Genomic DNA, 18,202 nt, shown 5'->3' with positions numbered 1-18,202 from the left:
ATAGTAATATTGGCCTGTTTTGTCAGTTAAACTCATTTTCTTTGAGTGTCAGCATTTTTTCCTGTATAACAATTTCTTATAGAAAGATTAAAAGTTCAAATTAATTAATAACTGTGTTTTGACTAAATTGTTAAGCTTATGAACTGTGTTCACAATTTCTTGTTGCTAACATCTCCATGAGGTAGATAATATACTGATTTTACAGAAGAGGTAAACAAAATCTAGAGATCAAGTTTCTTGTCCAGAGTCACAGCCAGCGCAGCTGATGTTGAAATCCAGGAGATGTAGGACCATTTCTCAATTTACTGTACTTGAGCTGCTTTTTCCTTGTTTCTCCATTAAGACATTATAGTTTTACCATTTCCTTTGTAGTCATTATTTCATTTGTTCACAGCAGTGCTGTGAAGTAAGCATGGTATATGTTGCTTTTATTCTGTGCCTGAGGAATCTGAGGCTAGAGGTTATGGTTTGTACAAAGGCAGACTCCTTTAGTACCCGTTCTATCACAGAACTTGAGCCAAGGTGTTCTGACTTTAAGTGCAGTGCCCTTTACCATGTAGTACTAGATGTGGAAACAGATTTCTACTCGTGCTCTGTTTTTTTTTAAAATTGGGGATTTCTTGGGCGTTCCATGAGAAATCTAAGTTAATTCTATGTGCGGGATTCTGGACCTCATGCCTTGAATTTGATATATTCCTGACACTTTATAACACATTAATCAGCCAGACTTCACGGTTTTTGTTTTTGTTTTTGTTTTTTTTTTAACATCTTTATTGGAGTATAACTGTTTTACAATAGTGTGTTAGTTTCTCCTTTACAACAAAGTGAATCAGTTATACATATACATATGTTCCCATATCTCTTCCCTCTTGCGTCTCAGACTTCACAGTTTTTAATAAGACACTGCAGCATTGGTGAAGGCTGTACAATCAAATTGTTTACATAACATTTCCCCTTCATCTTTGATGCCCCTCATTTGTTTTTGGTGTTGTACTATGTATAGTTGACATTTTATTTTTTTCTCCTTTTTTTCCCCCTTTTAGTGAATGGTAGTGTCTAGAAAGGGTATGTCCCTTCAAGAGAGAGGTGCCAATGTCCAACCGGCCTAATAACAATCCAGGGGGGTCACTGCGACGTTCACAGAGGAACACTGCCGGGGCCCAACCACAAGACGACTCGACAGGAGGAAGGTATGTATTTAATGGTAATTAAATGGTAATTTCAACCATTTGTGATCCCTTCCTTTACGTATGTTGTGACTTGATTTATTTACCTTATTGAAAGGAAGCTTCTTTGTTTTAAGATCTTGAGTTTTGGTAGCTAGCTTTTTGAGTTTTTTTCCCCCGTCTTACTTTTTGACAACACATGGACACTGACAGGCTGGCAAGGCCGTCTGACTTGTGTTAGCGCATCGATTCTCAGCGTGTGGTGTTGAGCTGATCTTTTTAGTTGGAGTCGTTGTATAGGAGGTAGTGTGAAGAATCGATACATTCTCTTAAATGCAAGATTTTGTGTCTGATTTAGCTAAGAACTGTCATTTTATGCATAAAATACTCAGAATTGCTTGAGCCTAATTTTCAGTCCATGGACTAATCATGGTTAGATTATAATAGATTATGGCTAAACTCTAATAAGATTACCTGATGCAACATTTTGAGATATTACCATGTATATTGTCTACTAAATTATTAAAAAAAAATGGTAAATGTCAAATGTAAAGAAGATATTGAAATACATCTTGTTCATGTCAGGTGATTTAATTGGTTAAACGTTTGGACTTTGGACTAGGACAGCTTTGTGTGCAATTTCTGCCTCTGCCTTTAAATAGCTATGTGTCCTTTGTTATATCTTTCAGGAAACCTCAATTTTTTAGTCCACACAGTGGGGTATCTGTTTCATAGGGTTACTAGTTAACTTCAGTATTGTTAACATGTTAAACTGTGAGAGCAGTGCTTAGTACAGAGTTCTGTTGTAGATTTTTTAGCTTTTTTACATTTAGATTGTTCTTTGGGGGCAGGCACACTTAACTTTATTTATGCTGTTGATTAGAAAAATCACTCCCCCATTATAAAAATGTTACATATTTTACAGAATTTGGAAAATACAGAAAAGTATGAAGAAAAACATCACAGTTTCACAGTCCACTTGTAGTCACTGTTAACATTGGCCTATTCCTCCTTAGTTGCTCTTTTTTTAAGGCATGTATGTGTGTATACATGTGCACACATGTGCACCTAAGTTATGCACACCTTTCAAACAATTACAGTTTTGTACATATTAATCCTCAGGTTATATTTAGACCCTTGCATATGATCGACAGACATTTTGCACTGTCACACAGTATATTACTTCTGAATCCACAGTGACGTTTCAGCACCATTATCTTTTCTACACATCAGTGATAATGTTGTAAAATTATTTAAATGTTTTATTATATGATGTATTTAAAAATATGAGTGGAAAACAAATGGACATGGTTAATACTAGTTATTAAAATGCATTGGCTTAAAAGTTGTAACCAGGATGGAACTCAGATTTGTAGATTGGCAGATGTTTCCCTGAAGTTCATGTGCTTTAAGACAGTCGATGATATGCTCAATTGTGAAGGAAAATAATAAAATTTCAAAGCGTGTTTGGAATGGAGAAACACGCGAAAGAATATAAAGCAAGGTATAATTCGGGTTTTTATAGCTTTAATCTCTCCTCCCTTTCAGTAATGTGGCCCCATTTCAGCTCTCATGATTTCAACTTTTACGTGTCTTTAAAATACATTTCCCCACAAAAGTAGTACACAAAAGAGGGCCTATTCACTTTTTTAAAGCCTAGTATCATATGTGTTGTTTCCTGTGTCTTTAAAAATTGTTTAAAAACAGGACTTTTAAAGTCTTCATGTTCAGTTGTGTGTGGTTAATACCATAATTTAGTAATAACTTTGAATATATAGATTTTCCCTATTTTTATGTGGATAAGTATAATTATGATGAGGGCATAGAAATTTAGAACTTTAGCCAGAAAGTCTTATCAGTTTGGCTAAGAATGCAAATTAGAAGATATTTGCGCATCTGAATTTCATTTTGCCATTTTAGACAGCTTGATTCTTTTGTTTGTGATACAGTCTCAGAGCTGGAAGGGACCTTTTCATCAAACCCCAGACTGATTTTTGAAGCCCCAGTAGAGTGTGCTATGCTAGCAATTATCTAACCTCTGAGAAACCTCTCCAGTCATTTTGGGGAGTGAGTGGATTGGGGTTAATTGGGAGAGAGCAATTACAACTGTATTTTTATTCTTTTAGTCTAACTTCTGTTGCTTAGCTTTCCTATAAGTAAAATGCTGTTATTGTGGCTTCTATTTCCAAAAAATAGTGGCTTTGGTCTTGTGAATGTATTCAGAGTGATACAAATAGTGGTAATAAATAACAGCACCTACTACAGCAGCACTGGTGGAGTATTTTTAGTTAAGCCATTTTCTATACATATTCTTTCAATTTGAGACTCACAGAAACTCTGTCTGCTAAGTATGTAGCCCCTGTTTTCTAAATGTGGTAGCTTGCTCAGCTTTACATGGCTGGTATGTAGAGTCAGGACTTGATTCCTGACCTCTTTGCTTGCAAGTCGGTGATTCCTTTCATTGTGCCAAACTGTTTTTACTGCACAAACCACTTGATCCAAATGATGAAGAAGGACTTAGCGGAGGGTATGAAGTACTTAGAATTGAAGAGTATTAACTCATTCAGTTTAGAATTTAAGGAGCAGTTTTTCCCTCCTAGAATTTTTTAATTCATTCATTTTTGATTCACTGTTTTCTCCCAAACTTGCATTAAGTTGTCTTCTATGTGTAGCTTCCTTCCTGTGACCACTCCTGCCCTTTTCCTAAATCAAGGTCACTCACTTTTTTTTTTTTTTTTTTTTTTTAAAAGAAGAAACGTTTTAGTTCACCCTTAAGATAAAAGGAAGTTGGATATTTGGGAAATATTTATTTTCTCCTTATTATTCCCTCTGTTCTTTTTCACCCATCCTTCATCTCTGTCCATAATTGAGCTAGATTATCTTCCTCCTCTTCTATTGTTTTTCTCTTTTCCTTTCTTCCATAATTTTTTGGGCTATCGTTGCTCTGTTCCTCTCTTTTCTGTTCTCTTTTTCTTCTTTAGGAAATCACTCACCTCCACTGCTTGTCTGTGGGCTTGCTCTCAGGGATACTACCTAGTCTTTCCCACTTCTAGCACAGGTATTTGTAGGCTCTCCCTCCCTCTTTGCCATGCAGTAGCATTTTCATTATATCATGTGCTTTTTCTTGTTTTTTCTCAAATGTCAGCGGTGGGATTGAATTCAATTTTATAGCAACTTTGGTTGAGATTGCTGTAGTGAAGGTTTCTTCTACATTGTTTTTGTTATAAAAACGCAGCATGTTGAGAAAAGAAAATTGGGATGCTTCAGGAAAATAAAAGAATTAAGATAAATTCAATCCATCCCCTGAAAGATAATGATGGTTAGTATTTCTACTCCATGATTTTCCTTGATAAGAAAGCCCATGATATAAATTAGGGCCTCTAGTCCCATTCTCCCCCCACCCCAGTTTTTTTCTGTAAAATATGTTACTGCTGTGCCTATCACATTTGAGTATTAGTCTGATTTTATCAAGTCAGATTCCTGAAATGGGTTTATAGGACCTAAGGATATGAATATTTTGAAGACTTTTAACAGAATGCTACATTGTGTTTCAGAAAGATTGAACCGCTTTGTTCTCCTTTTTTGATTAAACCAATTTATACTCCTACTAATACTTTGTGAGAATGCCTATTTCGCCAAATCCTAGTCAGTACAGCACACCATTTTTAAGCAGAGTTTGTGGAGAAAAGGGTTCCTTTGGTTAAAGTTACCATTTCTTTGGTTACTTTAGAGTTGAAGATCTTCCCCACATATTGGCCATTTTTATTTATTTTATGAGTTGTCTGTTAGTGTCCTTTGTTTTAATTTTGGAGATGCTTGCTGTTTTATTAGAACCCTTTATGGGAAGGGTATCAACCTACTGACATGGGCAAGTATTTTTTGCTAGTTTTATTACTTGTTCTGGTTTGTTTTAATTTATAGTAGATTTTAAATTTAGATAGTCAAGTCTATCAGCTCTTTGTTTCTTTTCTTCCTTTGCCTTCTCCATACCCAGAATAAAATTTTCTTCTCAGTTCTGTTATGGTTCCATTTTTACATTTTATTGTAATCCGTCAATGTTTTTTTTAATGGTGTGAGGAAATGCTTGAATCCAATCCACCCCACCTTCTCACCCCCAGTACAAAATTTGTCTGCAAAGTTTTGATAGTTATTTATTACTGAGTAATAAATTATGAGATCTAAAGGTTATAGCTTTCTGTTAACATTGTCAAAACAGGGATTTTTTAAAGCCAGCATTAATTATACAGGAAGAAATAGATTTGTATTTTGCTTAAAAAACTATTTCAAAGGGATGGGATACAGAAATACACAGAAAGAAAATAAATATCATCCAGAGATTGTGTTAATATTTTGATTTTTATCTGTTATTTTTTGGGAGGGGGGAGGATCTGAGTTCCCTGACCAGTGATTGAACCCTTGCCCCCTGCAGGGAAGTCCCTATCTGTCTTTAAAATACAGTTTAGCATGTAGCTGATTACACTGTAAATACTTTTGGATCCTACTTTTTTCACTCAGTATCCTAACGAACATTTTCTCTTATCATTATGATTTTTTTGGTAATTGTTTACAGATGGTCACATGATTTGCTGAATCAGTGCGCAACATTTTCCACTATTAATTTTCATTTTTTGGATAGTTAGATGGTTGCAATGGGAAAAGTTTTCGCTTATGCTTAAATGTTTGCAATTTTGTCATCTCTTAAGAGATATGTTCCCAGAAGTGAAATTGCTTGGTCAAAGCGAGTTTTTTTATGGTCAACTTATTTCACATAAATTTTTTTCTCCAATTTACTTATCACCGTCAGGAAAAAGAGTGCTTTTTCTCATCATTCTATTTGTGTTATCTCCATTTTGCATTTTCCTGCTAATTTGATATGGAAAAATTGCATCAATTTCATTTTATTGGTGTTTCTATAGTAATGAGATGTTAAACATTAGAAAAATAGGTTTAAGGAGTGAGATCTGAGTGAGAATACTTCTTGATGTAAATGTACTAATAAGTTTTCATATGTTGTTAATCTTCCTTTGAACCACGATACAGGAGAACTGAACTTTTAATTTGTTCAGCTGAGGTTAGCCCCTCTTCTTGTGTAATGATTTCCCTCAGTTCTTCACCCATGTATTTTGAGTGGTAGTTAATTTTTTCCACCGGGTTCTTACTCGGCTCCTGGCTCCCCATTGCCTTTTGCCAAAGCTGGGAGAATCTGCAGTCTTCATTTATTCTGAGCTCAGTGATGGGACTGAGGTGGTCATTTGATCCACGCCGGAAAAAACTGAAAGCTTTTCCCTTTCTGGTAGCACAGGGAAGATGTGAATCTGAAGTTGCCAACTGCATGTCTCCTGCCTTATGGAAGATGATGGACAGTCAGAGAAAAGCAAATATATTAGAGATTATGTGTGATTAAAGTTCTGACTAGTTTCAATTCCTTAGTTCTTCAGAGCTGTGTTGACTCTTTTCTCTAGACTTGCTTATTTAACTGTTTGGATTCTGGAGGTATGCGTGCCTTATTTTAATAAAGCCTCTGTTTTTGGCTTTAGAGCTAAAGAGCCCTGCCTTGATGTACTTGCAGTACAAACTCAGTATAAGATTGTATGGGGCTTCCCTGGTGGCGCAGTGGTTGAGAGTCCACCTGCCGATGCAGGGGACACGGGTTCGTGCCCCGGTCCGGGAAGATCCCGCATGCCGCGGAGCGGCTGGGCCCATGAGCCGTGGCCGCTGAGCCTGCGCGTCCGGAGCCTGTGCTCTGCAACGGGAGAGGCCACAGCAGTGAGAGACCCGCGTACCGCAAAAAAAAAGATTGTATTCATCCATTTGTAGAACACCATGCTAGTAATACTGCACCATGCTAGACGGTAATTATAAAAATTAGAGTAGACTAGCCTTTGTCACAAGCAGTTTCCAGTTCAGTAGGGGAAATGGGCATGTAAGTGGTTATTAAAGTCAAGTGAGAAACATTTCTAGTGATGACCTCATTGATGGGGCTTTGAAGGCCGAAGAAGCAGTTGTAAAATGGTATGTGTCAGCCATATTTGTCTCTACTTGAGACGTGGAGTCATTAGTTATTTCCAGAGTGGATATGATTTCTCATTTTTCTGTGTCTTTTGTTACTTTGCTCACAAGTAGTAGGTGTTCAGCAAATACTAGTGTTGAAATCAGGAGATTTACTTCCTTGGCATTTTTAGGCACAGATATATGACTTTGTTTTACTGAAATGGTCATGAAAAGGTCATTGACTGGAGTGAAGGCCAGTTGAAATAGGGCCTGGTTTAAATGGGCTATGCGACAAGGTGCCTGGATTGTGCTACAGTAACAAACAGCTCCTAAATATTAGTATAAAAATCTAACCACTAGGAAGCTTGTCCGTCCTCCATTACCTGCAGGCTCTGCTCCGTCTCCGCACATTCAGGTATTCAGGTATCACTGCTGTGGTGGCAAGAGAATATGCTCACTTGCTCTCTGGCTGTCCAAGGCTTCCCTCAGAAGTGATCCATTTCCACTCATGTTCCTTGACCGGAGCAACTTACATGGTTGCACATAACTTCCAGGTGGTTTGGCAGGTATCATCCTACTGTGTGTCTGGAAAGAAGAGAAATGGAATATTTGCAAACAGCACCTGGTAGCTATCGCAGGCTGTTTAACACCATTTTTAAATTTTTATTCTTGCTCCCATGTCTGCAACAAACCGTTTATTTCCCTAAATTCTCCTTAGGGCAGCATGGCCATGCAATTGTGTGTTGTTCTCTTCATTCTCCTACTTAATTAACCAGTATGGGTGCCTTTTAATTTTCATTTTTAAAATTTATTTATTTTTTTTTGGCTGCGTTGGGTCTTCGTTGCTGCGTGCAGGCTTTCTTTAGTTGTGGCGAGCGGGGGCTACTCTTCGTTGCGGTGCGCAGGTTTCTCATTGCGGTGGCTTCTCTTGTTGTGGAGCACGGGCTCTAGGCGCGCTGGCTTCAGTAGTTGTGGTGCATGGACTCAGTAGTTGTGGCTCGTGGGCTCTAGAGCTCAGGCTCAGTAGTTGTGGCGCGTGGGCTTAGTTGCTCTGCGGCATGTGGGATCTTCCCGGCCCAGGGCTGGAACCCATGTCCCCTGCATTGGCAGGCGGATTCTTAACCACTGCGCCACCAGGGAAGCCCTGACTTTTTAAATATTCCTTTTTTGGTGTTCCTTCTGTCTCCTTTTTTATCCTGACCTTTGCTCAGTCAGATGGAAGCTCAAGCTTCCTCATCTTTGGGAGGAGGAGAATGAATGTTAAGGGGAGACGGTGTGATGTGACAGTGACTTCATTGTTTCTTAGGACTAAATTGAAACCACTTTAAAAAACAATTTATACTAGAGTTGGCCCGGTAACTTGTCACTTGCTCCTTTCAGTAATGGCGAATCTTACTGCATAATTATGCACTTTGAGTTTCACCCAAAGAACCACGTGTGCACATGCTTTTCCACTTTTTGGGCCGCTTTGGTAATGCTCAGAAGGTTGGTCTGTCCCCTCAGGCCTTGTGCTGGGAGGCAGGATTGACAGTGTTATGTTCAACAGTGGCATGGTTGTCTTGGTCTAAAGAGGAACAGAGGCTCCTTTTTTCTAGGTAGAAGTTATGTGCATTGGATTCTTAATAGTATCCATGTTAAATTATTTCTTGGACCAACAAAGTAATATTTTATATATTGTGTAATTTTCTCTGCATTATATATTTCTTGCTTTAATCATCAAGTGTGAAATTTTGTCCAAAAGTCACTTCATAAACATATTGCAAACCTATAAGGCATCAGCTGCCATAGATTATTTCATATCTTAAATGACGATTTGCTCTGATTCTCCTGTCTCTCAGTATTGAAGGAATCTGATGTTCCACACCACTTTTTACAAATGCTTTCTCAGTCTCAGAATGCTTTCCTAGAGTATCAGTGTGACTAAAAAAATAAATATATGCAAATGCTTCTTCAGTAATTGAACAGCAAATTTCAATATCATATATGGAAGGCCATTGCTTTTGAAGCAGGAGGGAAAACATGTGATTTTCTTCTATTTTTCTCATATAGCATCTCCAAAGCCTTAAGCCATTTATTTTGACATATACAATCAGGAACAGAAATACTGGCATGGGCAGGAAAAATTTAATAACTAGATGCTGGCCTTTTACTTTCACCACTAAGCCCCTAGATGTAACTGTGGGGTTTCAGATTTAGGGATTTGGAATACCTGGGCTCAATCTCACCTTTCCTGCCCAAGGGCTGGGTGATTTGGGGCAAGCCTCCATTCTCACATCTTTAAAATGGAAATATACCTGCCTCCCGTGTCATTTGAGGATTAAGCTAGATAATGTCTTTAAAGAATCAGTATAAAGCTTATCACATAATCACACCTTTAAAATTATTTATTCTGTGTTTTTGGGTTTTTTTGGATTTTTTTTTTTTTTAATTTTTTACTCTTTTTTTTTTGGCTGCGTTGGGTCTTTGTTGCTGCGCACGGTCTTTCTCTAGTTGTGGCGAGCAGGGGCTACTCTGTTGCGGTGTGCGGGCTTCTCATTGCAGTGGCTTCTCTTGTTACAGAGCATGGGCTCTAGGCACGCGGGCTTCAGTGGTTGCAGCACATGGGCTCAGTAGTTGTGGCATGCAGGCCCTAGAGCGTGCGGGCTTCAGCAGTTGTGGCGCATGGGCTTCAGTAGTTGTGGCACATGGGCTCAGGAGTTGTGGCGCATGGGCTCAGGAGTTGTGGCACGTGGGCTCCAGGGCTCGTGGGCTTCAGTAGTTGTGGCACACAGGCTTAGTTGCTTCATGGCCTGTGGGATCTTCCCAGATCAGGGATTGAACCCGTGTCCCCTGCATTCGCAGGCAGATTCTTAACCACTGCACCACCAGGGAAGTCCTCTGTGGTCATCTTAATACATTTTTATCCAGGTATTTATAAAAGCCAGTATAGTTCATGAGATAGTATTGTATCACTAGTCTATCACTAATCACTAATTTACTTTTATTATCTCAGTGTTTATACCCGTCACTGAACTAATTTATTTGTGAAAGGTGGGGGCAAAAGTAAATTGAGCTGTGAGATTCCCTTTGAGGGGGTGGGCATCTTTTCCCATGGTTTTTGTTTGTTTGTTTAAATATGAATTTTATTTATTAAAAAAATACAGCAAGTTCTTATTAGTTATCTATTTTATGCATGTTAGTGTGTATATATGGTTTTGATTTTCAGTCCCTCTGCCTTTTTTTCTTTGCACAATAACTTAAAGTTATTGTAGTTTACTCACCCGTTCTCAGTATACCCAGATTGTTGAACATATAAAATTTTGGCTTTTGCCTGTTTCCAACCCTGTTGTTAGTCTTTTACTCCAAGCTATGATTAAGAACAAAATCCTTCCACAAGGCATTTAAGCCCTAGCCTGTCCTTCCAACCTTGTTTCCTAATGTGTCTCTGTGCTCAGGGAAATTCATATCATTTGCCAGGTGCCAGGTGGGTTTTAAAATTTGCTGCCTCTGCCCTTGTCTATGCTGCTTTTAAGCGGAACACTCTTTTTCCTCAGCTTTTCATTCTTCAGGGTGTGGTTTAAATGCCATGTGGTCTATAAAACCTGTATTTTCCCGCTAAGAGTAATTTCTCCCTTTGTTGTGAACTTTATAGCACTTGGTACATCTCTTTGTTTTATGAATTCTAACCTCTTTGAGGACGGGACCCAGTGTAGTGTGTTGTCAGTATTTATGTGCCCTGTCGTGACTTGCATATACTTGAGTTGGGAAACCAAGTATGTGCAAGTATGAATTGAGTAGCTTGGTACAGTAGTTCTCAACTCTATTCGATCTAGTGCTCCCACTCTATAGTGTGTATCATACAATGTAAACATCTTTATTTTGATGCTCCTTTAGCATCTTGAATTAAGAAGTATATAAAAAGCCTCCCTCCACAGTTTAGAAACATGAATATAAGGTACAAGCATTTTACAAAGGTGAAAATAAACAAGTGAAAGGAAAACAGTTGATAACAAAATAACATTATTTCAGTAGGTAAATGCGGGTACTTGACAGAAGATGACACTATATTCAGATGCTTGCATCTATATTTGAATTTATTGAATGTGACAGCTGCAACAACAGACTTAAATGCTGTAAGCAGCATTTTCATTATAAACCTTTCCAAAATGATGCGTGACTCTTGGTCAAGCTGCAAAAAAACAGGTATAATCTTTTGTGGATTCCCATGCATTCCTGCAAAATTTAAGTATATAGAGAACCATGCAAAACAAATCTAAGCTGAGAAATTATAAACCTGTTTTTCCCCTATGTCATGGCCAGATTTTAAGTTTTTTTCATAAGGTCTTCATATATTATCAAGGCTATTCGAAATATATGGGTGATGAGGCAGTTTTTCACTGTGTCTCCATGGTTCTGTGTATTGCATGACATCTGCTACCTCTGGTCCTTAACCTGCTAAAAATGCCAACAGCACCACTGTTCGCCAACATACTGTTTCAAAATACTCCCCAGAGGAGGAACCACTGCTGTTTTGTTTTTTTTTTTTAAACCACTGCTTTTTAAGATAAATAAGGAGTTCTAAATTACAGAATTATTTGGGCTAGCATTTCTCCATAACTGAACATAGGAACATTGGTCAGACTACTCAGCTTCTGTCTTGTGACTGAAATAGAAACTAGTACATTTTACAGAGAACATTAGTGAGTTTTTTGTTTAACGTGGTTTAAGTGAACTTTCCACTTTGATTATTGAAAATCAGGGGCTCACTTATAATATGAATTTTAAAGCGTTATAAACAAAGCATTAAATTTTTGGAACACAAAACTATAATGTTATAATTCTGTATAATTCTGTATAATGTATAATTCTGTATATAAAATATAAGCATAAAAACGTCTGTATACACATGCACAAACAAATTTGGAGATATAATTAAGTACCAAATCATTTATATTTGGTAATATGTACATATATTTGAGTTGTATGTCTGGCATAGATATTAATTTCAAAGAAAATCCAGGAACTGTAATACAAGGAATTAACTAGCTCTTTGTAACTAGCCACCTTCCTCATTTTGTCTAAGATTAGAATAAGAATACTTTTTCTACAAGGTTTTGGCCTCTTTTAGATGTCCTCTGGACTAGAGATGGTTTCTAATCTTTAAGACTACCAAGTCAAGTATCTAGAAGGGACAGTCACTACAATTTGAGTATCTAGAAGGGACAGTCACTACAATTTGCCTAAAAAAGTCAGCAAGAGGCATTTGAGACTTGCTTTCAAGTTAATCTTGAAAGCCCATAACCCAGAGTTGATTATAGTATGCTCTGTTGCAACCTGGGTTTCTTTAACGTGAGTTGGCGCTCAGGTACTTGGTAAATAGGAAAATGGTGTCAGTATGATGTGGAAGTAGTGTCAGGTCATAGGCAGTTTCTCCTCTAGTGTTAATATATGAACTGGTAATCTATATGAAGTCTTACGAAAGACCTGGAAATAGTGCCGAAATGAGTTAAAGAAATCATTTAGTGCAAGAAATAGCTAGTTCAGTGGCTTCCGGAACCACCACACTTTGCACTGGTAACACTCCCAGGAAGCTCAAAACCATTTACTCCTGTATTTATAAAGAAAGAAAATGACAAAAATGGAAGTCTCCCCCAGAATTATATTTTTAATTTTGTCGAAGCTGGTCCTGAAAGAAAATGTCTTGAAAAATTTACACTTAAAGGAGAAAGTACAAAAATAAGACTCTAATGAGAGGACCAACTGGGATTATTGGTGCAAATGTTAGTGAAGGTTTAATCTTTTACTAAAATTGATGACGTTTTTGTTAGGACTCTCACTGCAAAATAACATAGGTTTGAGTGCTCTGTTTCCAATCTTATTTTCACCATTAGTCCAGTTATTTTTAGTGGGTGATTTTGCAGAGCATGAGATTTTTTTTTTTCCAGCAACATCCATAGGTTGATGTAGAAGCTCCTGAATATACTTGTGCCCCTGCTCCATCCACCCACCCAACTATCTTGGGCTATAATTCACTAAATGGGCTCATTCTGGTGCCACTTAAGAGTTTGTCATGAATTTTATGGTCTTGTTCTGCAAATTTGATTTACAGTGGATATAACTTTTACGGGTCTTAAAGAGATTATGTTTTTTCATGTTAAACAATAAGGTTTGATAAATGAGGGAGTTGTTAAAATGAGCTAAAAGGCATCAAGACTCTTTAGTGCTGAATGCTGTTATACTCTAATTGGCTTTTCTAATTGGGTATTATTACTTTATGGAGATTTCCTAATGGGCATGATAAAATAGAGTCCCACTTTGGGAGGGCCCATATTGTTACTTGTGGTAACCATCTGGTTGCTTACTCCTCTTGTGGTAAGTCAGGGGTTGGAAAACCCATGGGTCAAATCCAGCCTACTGCCTGCTTTTTTGTTTTGTTTTGTTTTGTTTTTGCTGTATGCGGGCCTCTCACTGTTGTGGCCTCTCCCGTTGCGGAGCACAGGCTCCGGACGCGCAGGCTCAGCGGCCACGGCTCACGGGCCCAGCTGCTCCGTGGCATGTGGGATCTTCCCGGACCGGGGCACGAACCCGCGTCCCCTGAATCGGCAGGCGGACTCTGACCCACTGCGCTACCAGGGAAGCCCTAATGTGATTTTTAAATTTTCAAGGAATACAGCAAGGAATATTTTAAATTTTATTATGAAGTGAAGTAGAAATTGTGATTCAATTAAAAGATTAATCTATGGCAAACTTTACAAAAATAAGAATGTAGAGAACCTGAATGTTGTAATGTATAAATATTATTCTGTGGATATTAAATTGTATACCTGAAAACAACATTTTACTTCCCTTTTTAAAAAATAACTATGAAATGATTTGCAAATTTACTCAATATTATTCCTTAAAAAAAAAAAAAAAGTAGAACTCTGATATCTGTTACTAGAAATGTAACAAAAACCAAAAGCAAGTCCTGGAAACTAAATCTCTCAAACAAGAAACTCATGGGATAAAGCAAAATTTCAGTCTGCCAGTGTAGGAATATCTAGGAAAAATAAAAACTAAATCACAGTTTATAAAACTCTTATAAGGTTCAGCTTGGATACACCCAGAGAAAATATAACATATACCGTGGGGGGAAAAATCATTACTTAAAGCAAAGACTACGACACACAAAAGACTATAGGTTACTATAGTTTTTTAGTAGTTGATCTTTAGAAAGTACTATTCTTTTATGGATTAAAACCTTAAAAATGAAAATGATAGTATGGACCCAAGAAATATTTACTTTCATTGAGAAGCTAATGCCATATCTTCTTTCAAGAATCCAGTATTGAGTTCTTCTGCAATAATGAAAGAAAACAATAAAGATACTGAGACCAGAAACCTTAGATCATCTTTTTGAAGAGATGGTGGAACACTTATGATATGTTAAGAAGAACTGTACGGCATCCTTATATGTTCAGTTAGAGTTATCGTGTAAGGCGTTCAGTGACTCATTTCTAAATTCCTTTGAGATCATTTTCAGATTGAAGGCCTTTAAGATTTTTTTTTAACAAAGTAAACAGCTTTGGTATTAATGAAACTTTATTATTCTCATTAGAATATGCTCTTTTATGTTATTTACATGAAGGATGGATATTGGCCGTGAATTACATAAATTGCATCTGTTCCGTTAATATCTCACCTCTGGAACACCAACTTTCCTGGGTATATATTCGTGCATGCTTCCTTTGCTTGTGTAAATCTCATGTGACCTTTGCCAGAGGTTAAACATCTAACAACTGAAAACAGTTTCTTCATGTCCCTCAAACTTGCTCTTAAAACAATGCTGGCATAAGGATTTGATTTATTATAAATATAACCCAACCATGTATCAACGGTGCAATTGTTTTGAATGTGTTTGGAATATTTTGTGGTAAATTCTTTATCTTTTTATCTAGGACTTGGTTTTTTGGTGTACTTCGTCTGGTTATAAAAAAATCTTAACTCTTGGGTGTTTAGGGGGTTGGTTCTAAAAGGTAATTTCTTTGGCCAATTATTTGATAGAATAATAATTTAATTATAGAAATATTTGGGAAAAGGGTAGAGTCAATAATGAAGAATTGGGAAGCTTTTTTTTTTTTTTTTTTTTTTTTTAATGAAAAAAGATTTCACTTTCAGTGTTGTATTTGCCTCTCATTTTCCTGATAGATTTCTGTTTTGGTTTTCTGCTGACAGGTCACATTTAGGGCAGGCAAAACATAAGGGATATAGCCCTCCTGAGAGTAGAAAATCTAATTCTAAGGCACCCAAAGTGCAGTCTAATACTACTTCTGAACTGTCAAGGGGACACCTTTCTAAAAGGTAAATCTTCACATTGCTTATACATTTTTCAAGGCAGAATTATTTGCATTTGAATCATTGCATAATATTAAAACGTTCCAGGTTATGCCAAAATGTTACGATACATGTTTTCATTATTATCCGGTTATAACTTTTAGGATTAATAGTGAATCACCTCTGCAGTGATGTCAGTGCAACATACCCCAGATAGTGCTTTATTCTCCTTGATTAGAGAGCTGCGAGTTTCTCCTTTTGCCTAACAAACCATTATAGGCATCTGAAATGCCATATTAAATCCAGTTTTTCTTAGTTTTTTTATTGTCAGAGCCACAGATCAGTGATGTCTTAAGATCTAATTGATAGGAGTCTTTGGAAAGGAATGTGACTGTAAATATTTGATACTACAATATAAAACTTTCTAACCTTCATTTTGAAAGTGTATATGTTAATGCTTATTTATTTTAAGCTTTGACAAAGAAGTTGTGTTTGTAAATAGAGTATTGATATTCTAGTTTCAACTGGTTCTGAACTACTAAGTAAGCATTCTTTTTCTTGTAATCCTAATTCTTGTTTTATGATTAGGGGAGTTAGTGTCAGTAATCTTTGGGCTAAAGAATTAGCCTGATCTTCTAGTATTTTACCATCCAAAGTGTCACCCTCCCCCCACCCCCACCCCTTTTTTTCCCCTCAATTTTGAACCATTTGCAAGCCTATGTTTATTTAGTTACTGGACTTACCAGGAAAACTTTTGCACTTAAAAAAAAATCCTATTTCCACAGATTTGAGAAGTTAATAAATAAGTATTATATGACAGGTTTAACGATGGCAGGCTGATATTAACTCTTGTCTTATCTAACCTCTTAGAAGCTGCAGTTCATCATCTGCTGTCATAGTCCCACAACCAGAGGATCCAGACAGAGCCAATACTTCAGAAAGGCAGAAAACGGGGCAGGTGCCTAAGAAAGACAGTTCTCGAGGAGTGAAACGCAGTGCTAGTCCAGACTACAACAGGACCAATTCTCCTAACTCTGCAAAAAAACCCAAAGCACTTCAGCATACTGAATCTCCCTCAGAAACAAGTAAGCCACACAGTAAGTCAAAGAAGAGACATTTAGACCAGGAGCAACAACTGAAATCTGCACAGTCTCCATCAACAAGCAAGGCTCATACCAGGAAGAGTGGGGCAACTGCTAGTTCACGGAGTCAGAAAAGAAAGAGGACAGAGAGTTCTTGTATAAAGAGTGGTTCTGTGTCGGAAGCAACTGGTGCCGAAGAGAGATCTGCAAAACCTACCAAGCTGGCTTCAAAATCAGCCGCCTCAGCCAAAGCTGGGTGTAGCACCATCACTGATTCTTCTTCTGCTGCCTCTACTTCCTCCTCGTCTTCTGCTGTAGCCTCAGCCTCCTCTGCTGTTCCACCAGGTGCCAGGGTGAAACAAGGAAAAGACCAGAACAAGGCCAGGCGTTCCCGTTCAGCATCCAGTCCCAGTCCAAGAAGAAGTAGCAGGGAAAAGGAACAGAGTAAAACTGGTGGCTCTTCAAAATTTGATTGGGCTGCTCGTTTCAGCCCTAAAGTTAGCCTTCCTAAGACAAAACTGTCTCTTCCAGGGTCTTCTAAGTCAGAGACATCAAAACCTGGACCTTCTGGATTACAGGCCAAATTAGCAAGTAAGTTTACTTGAAAGATCTTTTTTTTTTTTTTTTTTTTTAAATTAAAGAAAATTTCTCTGGGTTTGTCAGGAGGGATCAGGTTTTCAAGGTAGTCAGTCTGAGGCAGTTTTAGATTTATTACTGTACCTGTATCTGTACACAAAGTGTATAAAAATTGATATACCACATTTAGTTTTATGGAGATGGATAAGGAATGCTCCCGCCTTATTACTAAATTTTCATGTTTTAGTATCTTTCTTTATCTTTGCAGCATTTGCTACTTATTTTCTAATGTCAGAGTAGGACAGCAAGTTGGTTTTTCTCCTATAACCAGAAACAAAACTGTTTTAGTTATGAGTTGGTCATGACCACAGTTGGAGATCAAATGCTCTTTTAAATTAAAGAAAATTTCTCTGGGTTTGTCAGGAGGGATCAGGTTTTCAAGGTAGTCAGTCTGAGGCAGTTTTAGATTTATTACTGTACCTGTATCTGTACACAAAGTGTATAAAAATTGATATACCACATTTAGTTTTATGGAGATGGATAAGGAATGCTCCCGCCTTATTACTAAATTTTCATGTTTTAGTATCTTTCTTTATCTTTGCAGCATTTGCTACTTATTTTCTAATGTCAGAGTAGGACAGCAAGTTGGTTTTTCTCCTATAACCAGAAACAAAACTGTTTTAGTTATGAGTTGGTCATGACCACAGTTGGAGATCAAATGCTCTTTTTTGGTATCGTACATTCATTTCGTTTTTAAAATAAATTTATTTATTTATTTAGTTAGGGCTGCTTTGGGTCTTCATTGCTGCGCACGGGCTTTCTCTAGTTGCAGCGAGCGGGGGGCTACTCTTCGTTGTGGTGCGCGGGCTTCTCATCACGGTGGCTTCTGTTGTTACGGAGCACAACAAGCTCTAGGCGCGCGGGCTTCAGTAGTTGTGGCTCGCGGCCTCTAGAGTGCAGGCTCAGTAATTGTGGCGCATGGGCTTTGTTGCTCCGCGGCATGTGGGATCTTCCTGGACCAGGGCTCAGACCCGTGTCCCCTGCGTCGGCAGGCGGTTTCTTAACCACTGCCCCACCAGGGATTCTAACACTGTG

General features: G+C 37.7%; 1 protein-coding gene across 16 annotated transcripts in view; it reads left to right on the top strand.

The window, feature by feature from the left end:
• The window catches only part of TRIP12 (thyroid hormone receptor interactor 12), a 145,834-nt gene that overhangs the window by 40,741 nt on the left and 86,891 nt on the right, over positions 1–18,202 (top strand). For 9 of the 16 annotated variants that reach the window (XM_055090356.1, XM_055090354.1, XM_024124557.3 and 6 more), the window contains exons 2-4: positions 1,044–1,190; positions 15,351–15,476; positions 16,320–17,122. In XM_055090356.1, coding sequence (XP_054946331.1) covers positions 1,093–1,190; positions 15,351–15,476; positions 16,320–17,122 — 1,027 coding nt within the window. In that variant the 5' untranslated portion in view covers positions 1,044–1,092. The remainder of the gene's footprint in view (positions 1–1,043; positions 1,191–15,350; positions 15,477–16,319; positions 17,123–18,202) is intronic. The other 7 variants (XM_024124562.3, XM_024124563.3, XM_024124560.3 and 4 more) reach the window with 2 other exon arrangements.

The sequence above is a fragment of the Physeter macrocephalus genome, chromosome 2 (assembly GCF_002837175.3).
Source record: "Physeter macrocephalus isolate SW-GA chromosome 2, ASM283717v5, whole genome shotgun sequence".
NCBI lineage: Eukaryota > Metazoa > Chordata > Mammalia > Artiodactyla > Physeteridae > Physeter > Physeter macrocephalus.
This window is presented reverse-complemented; position numbering and strand designations above follow the sequence as displayed.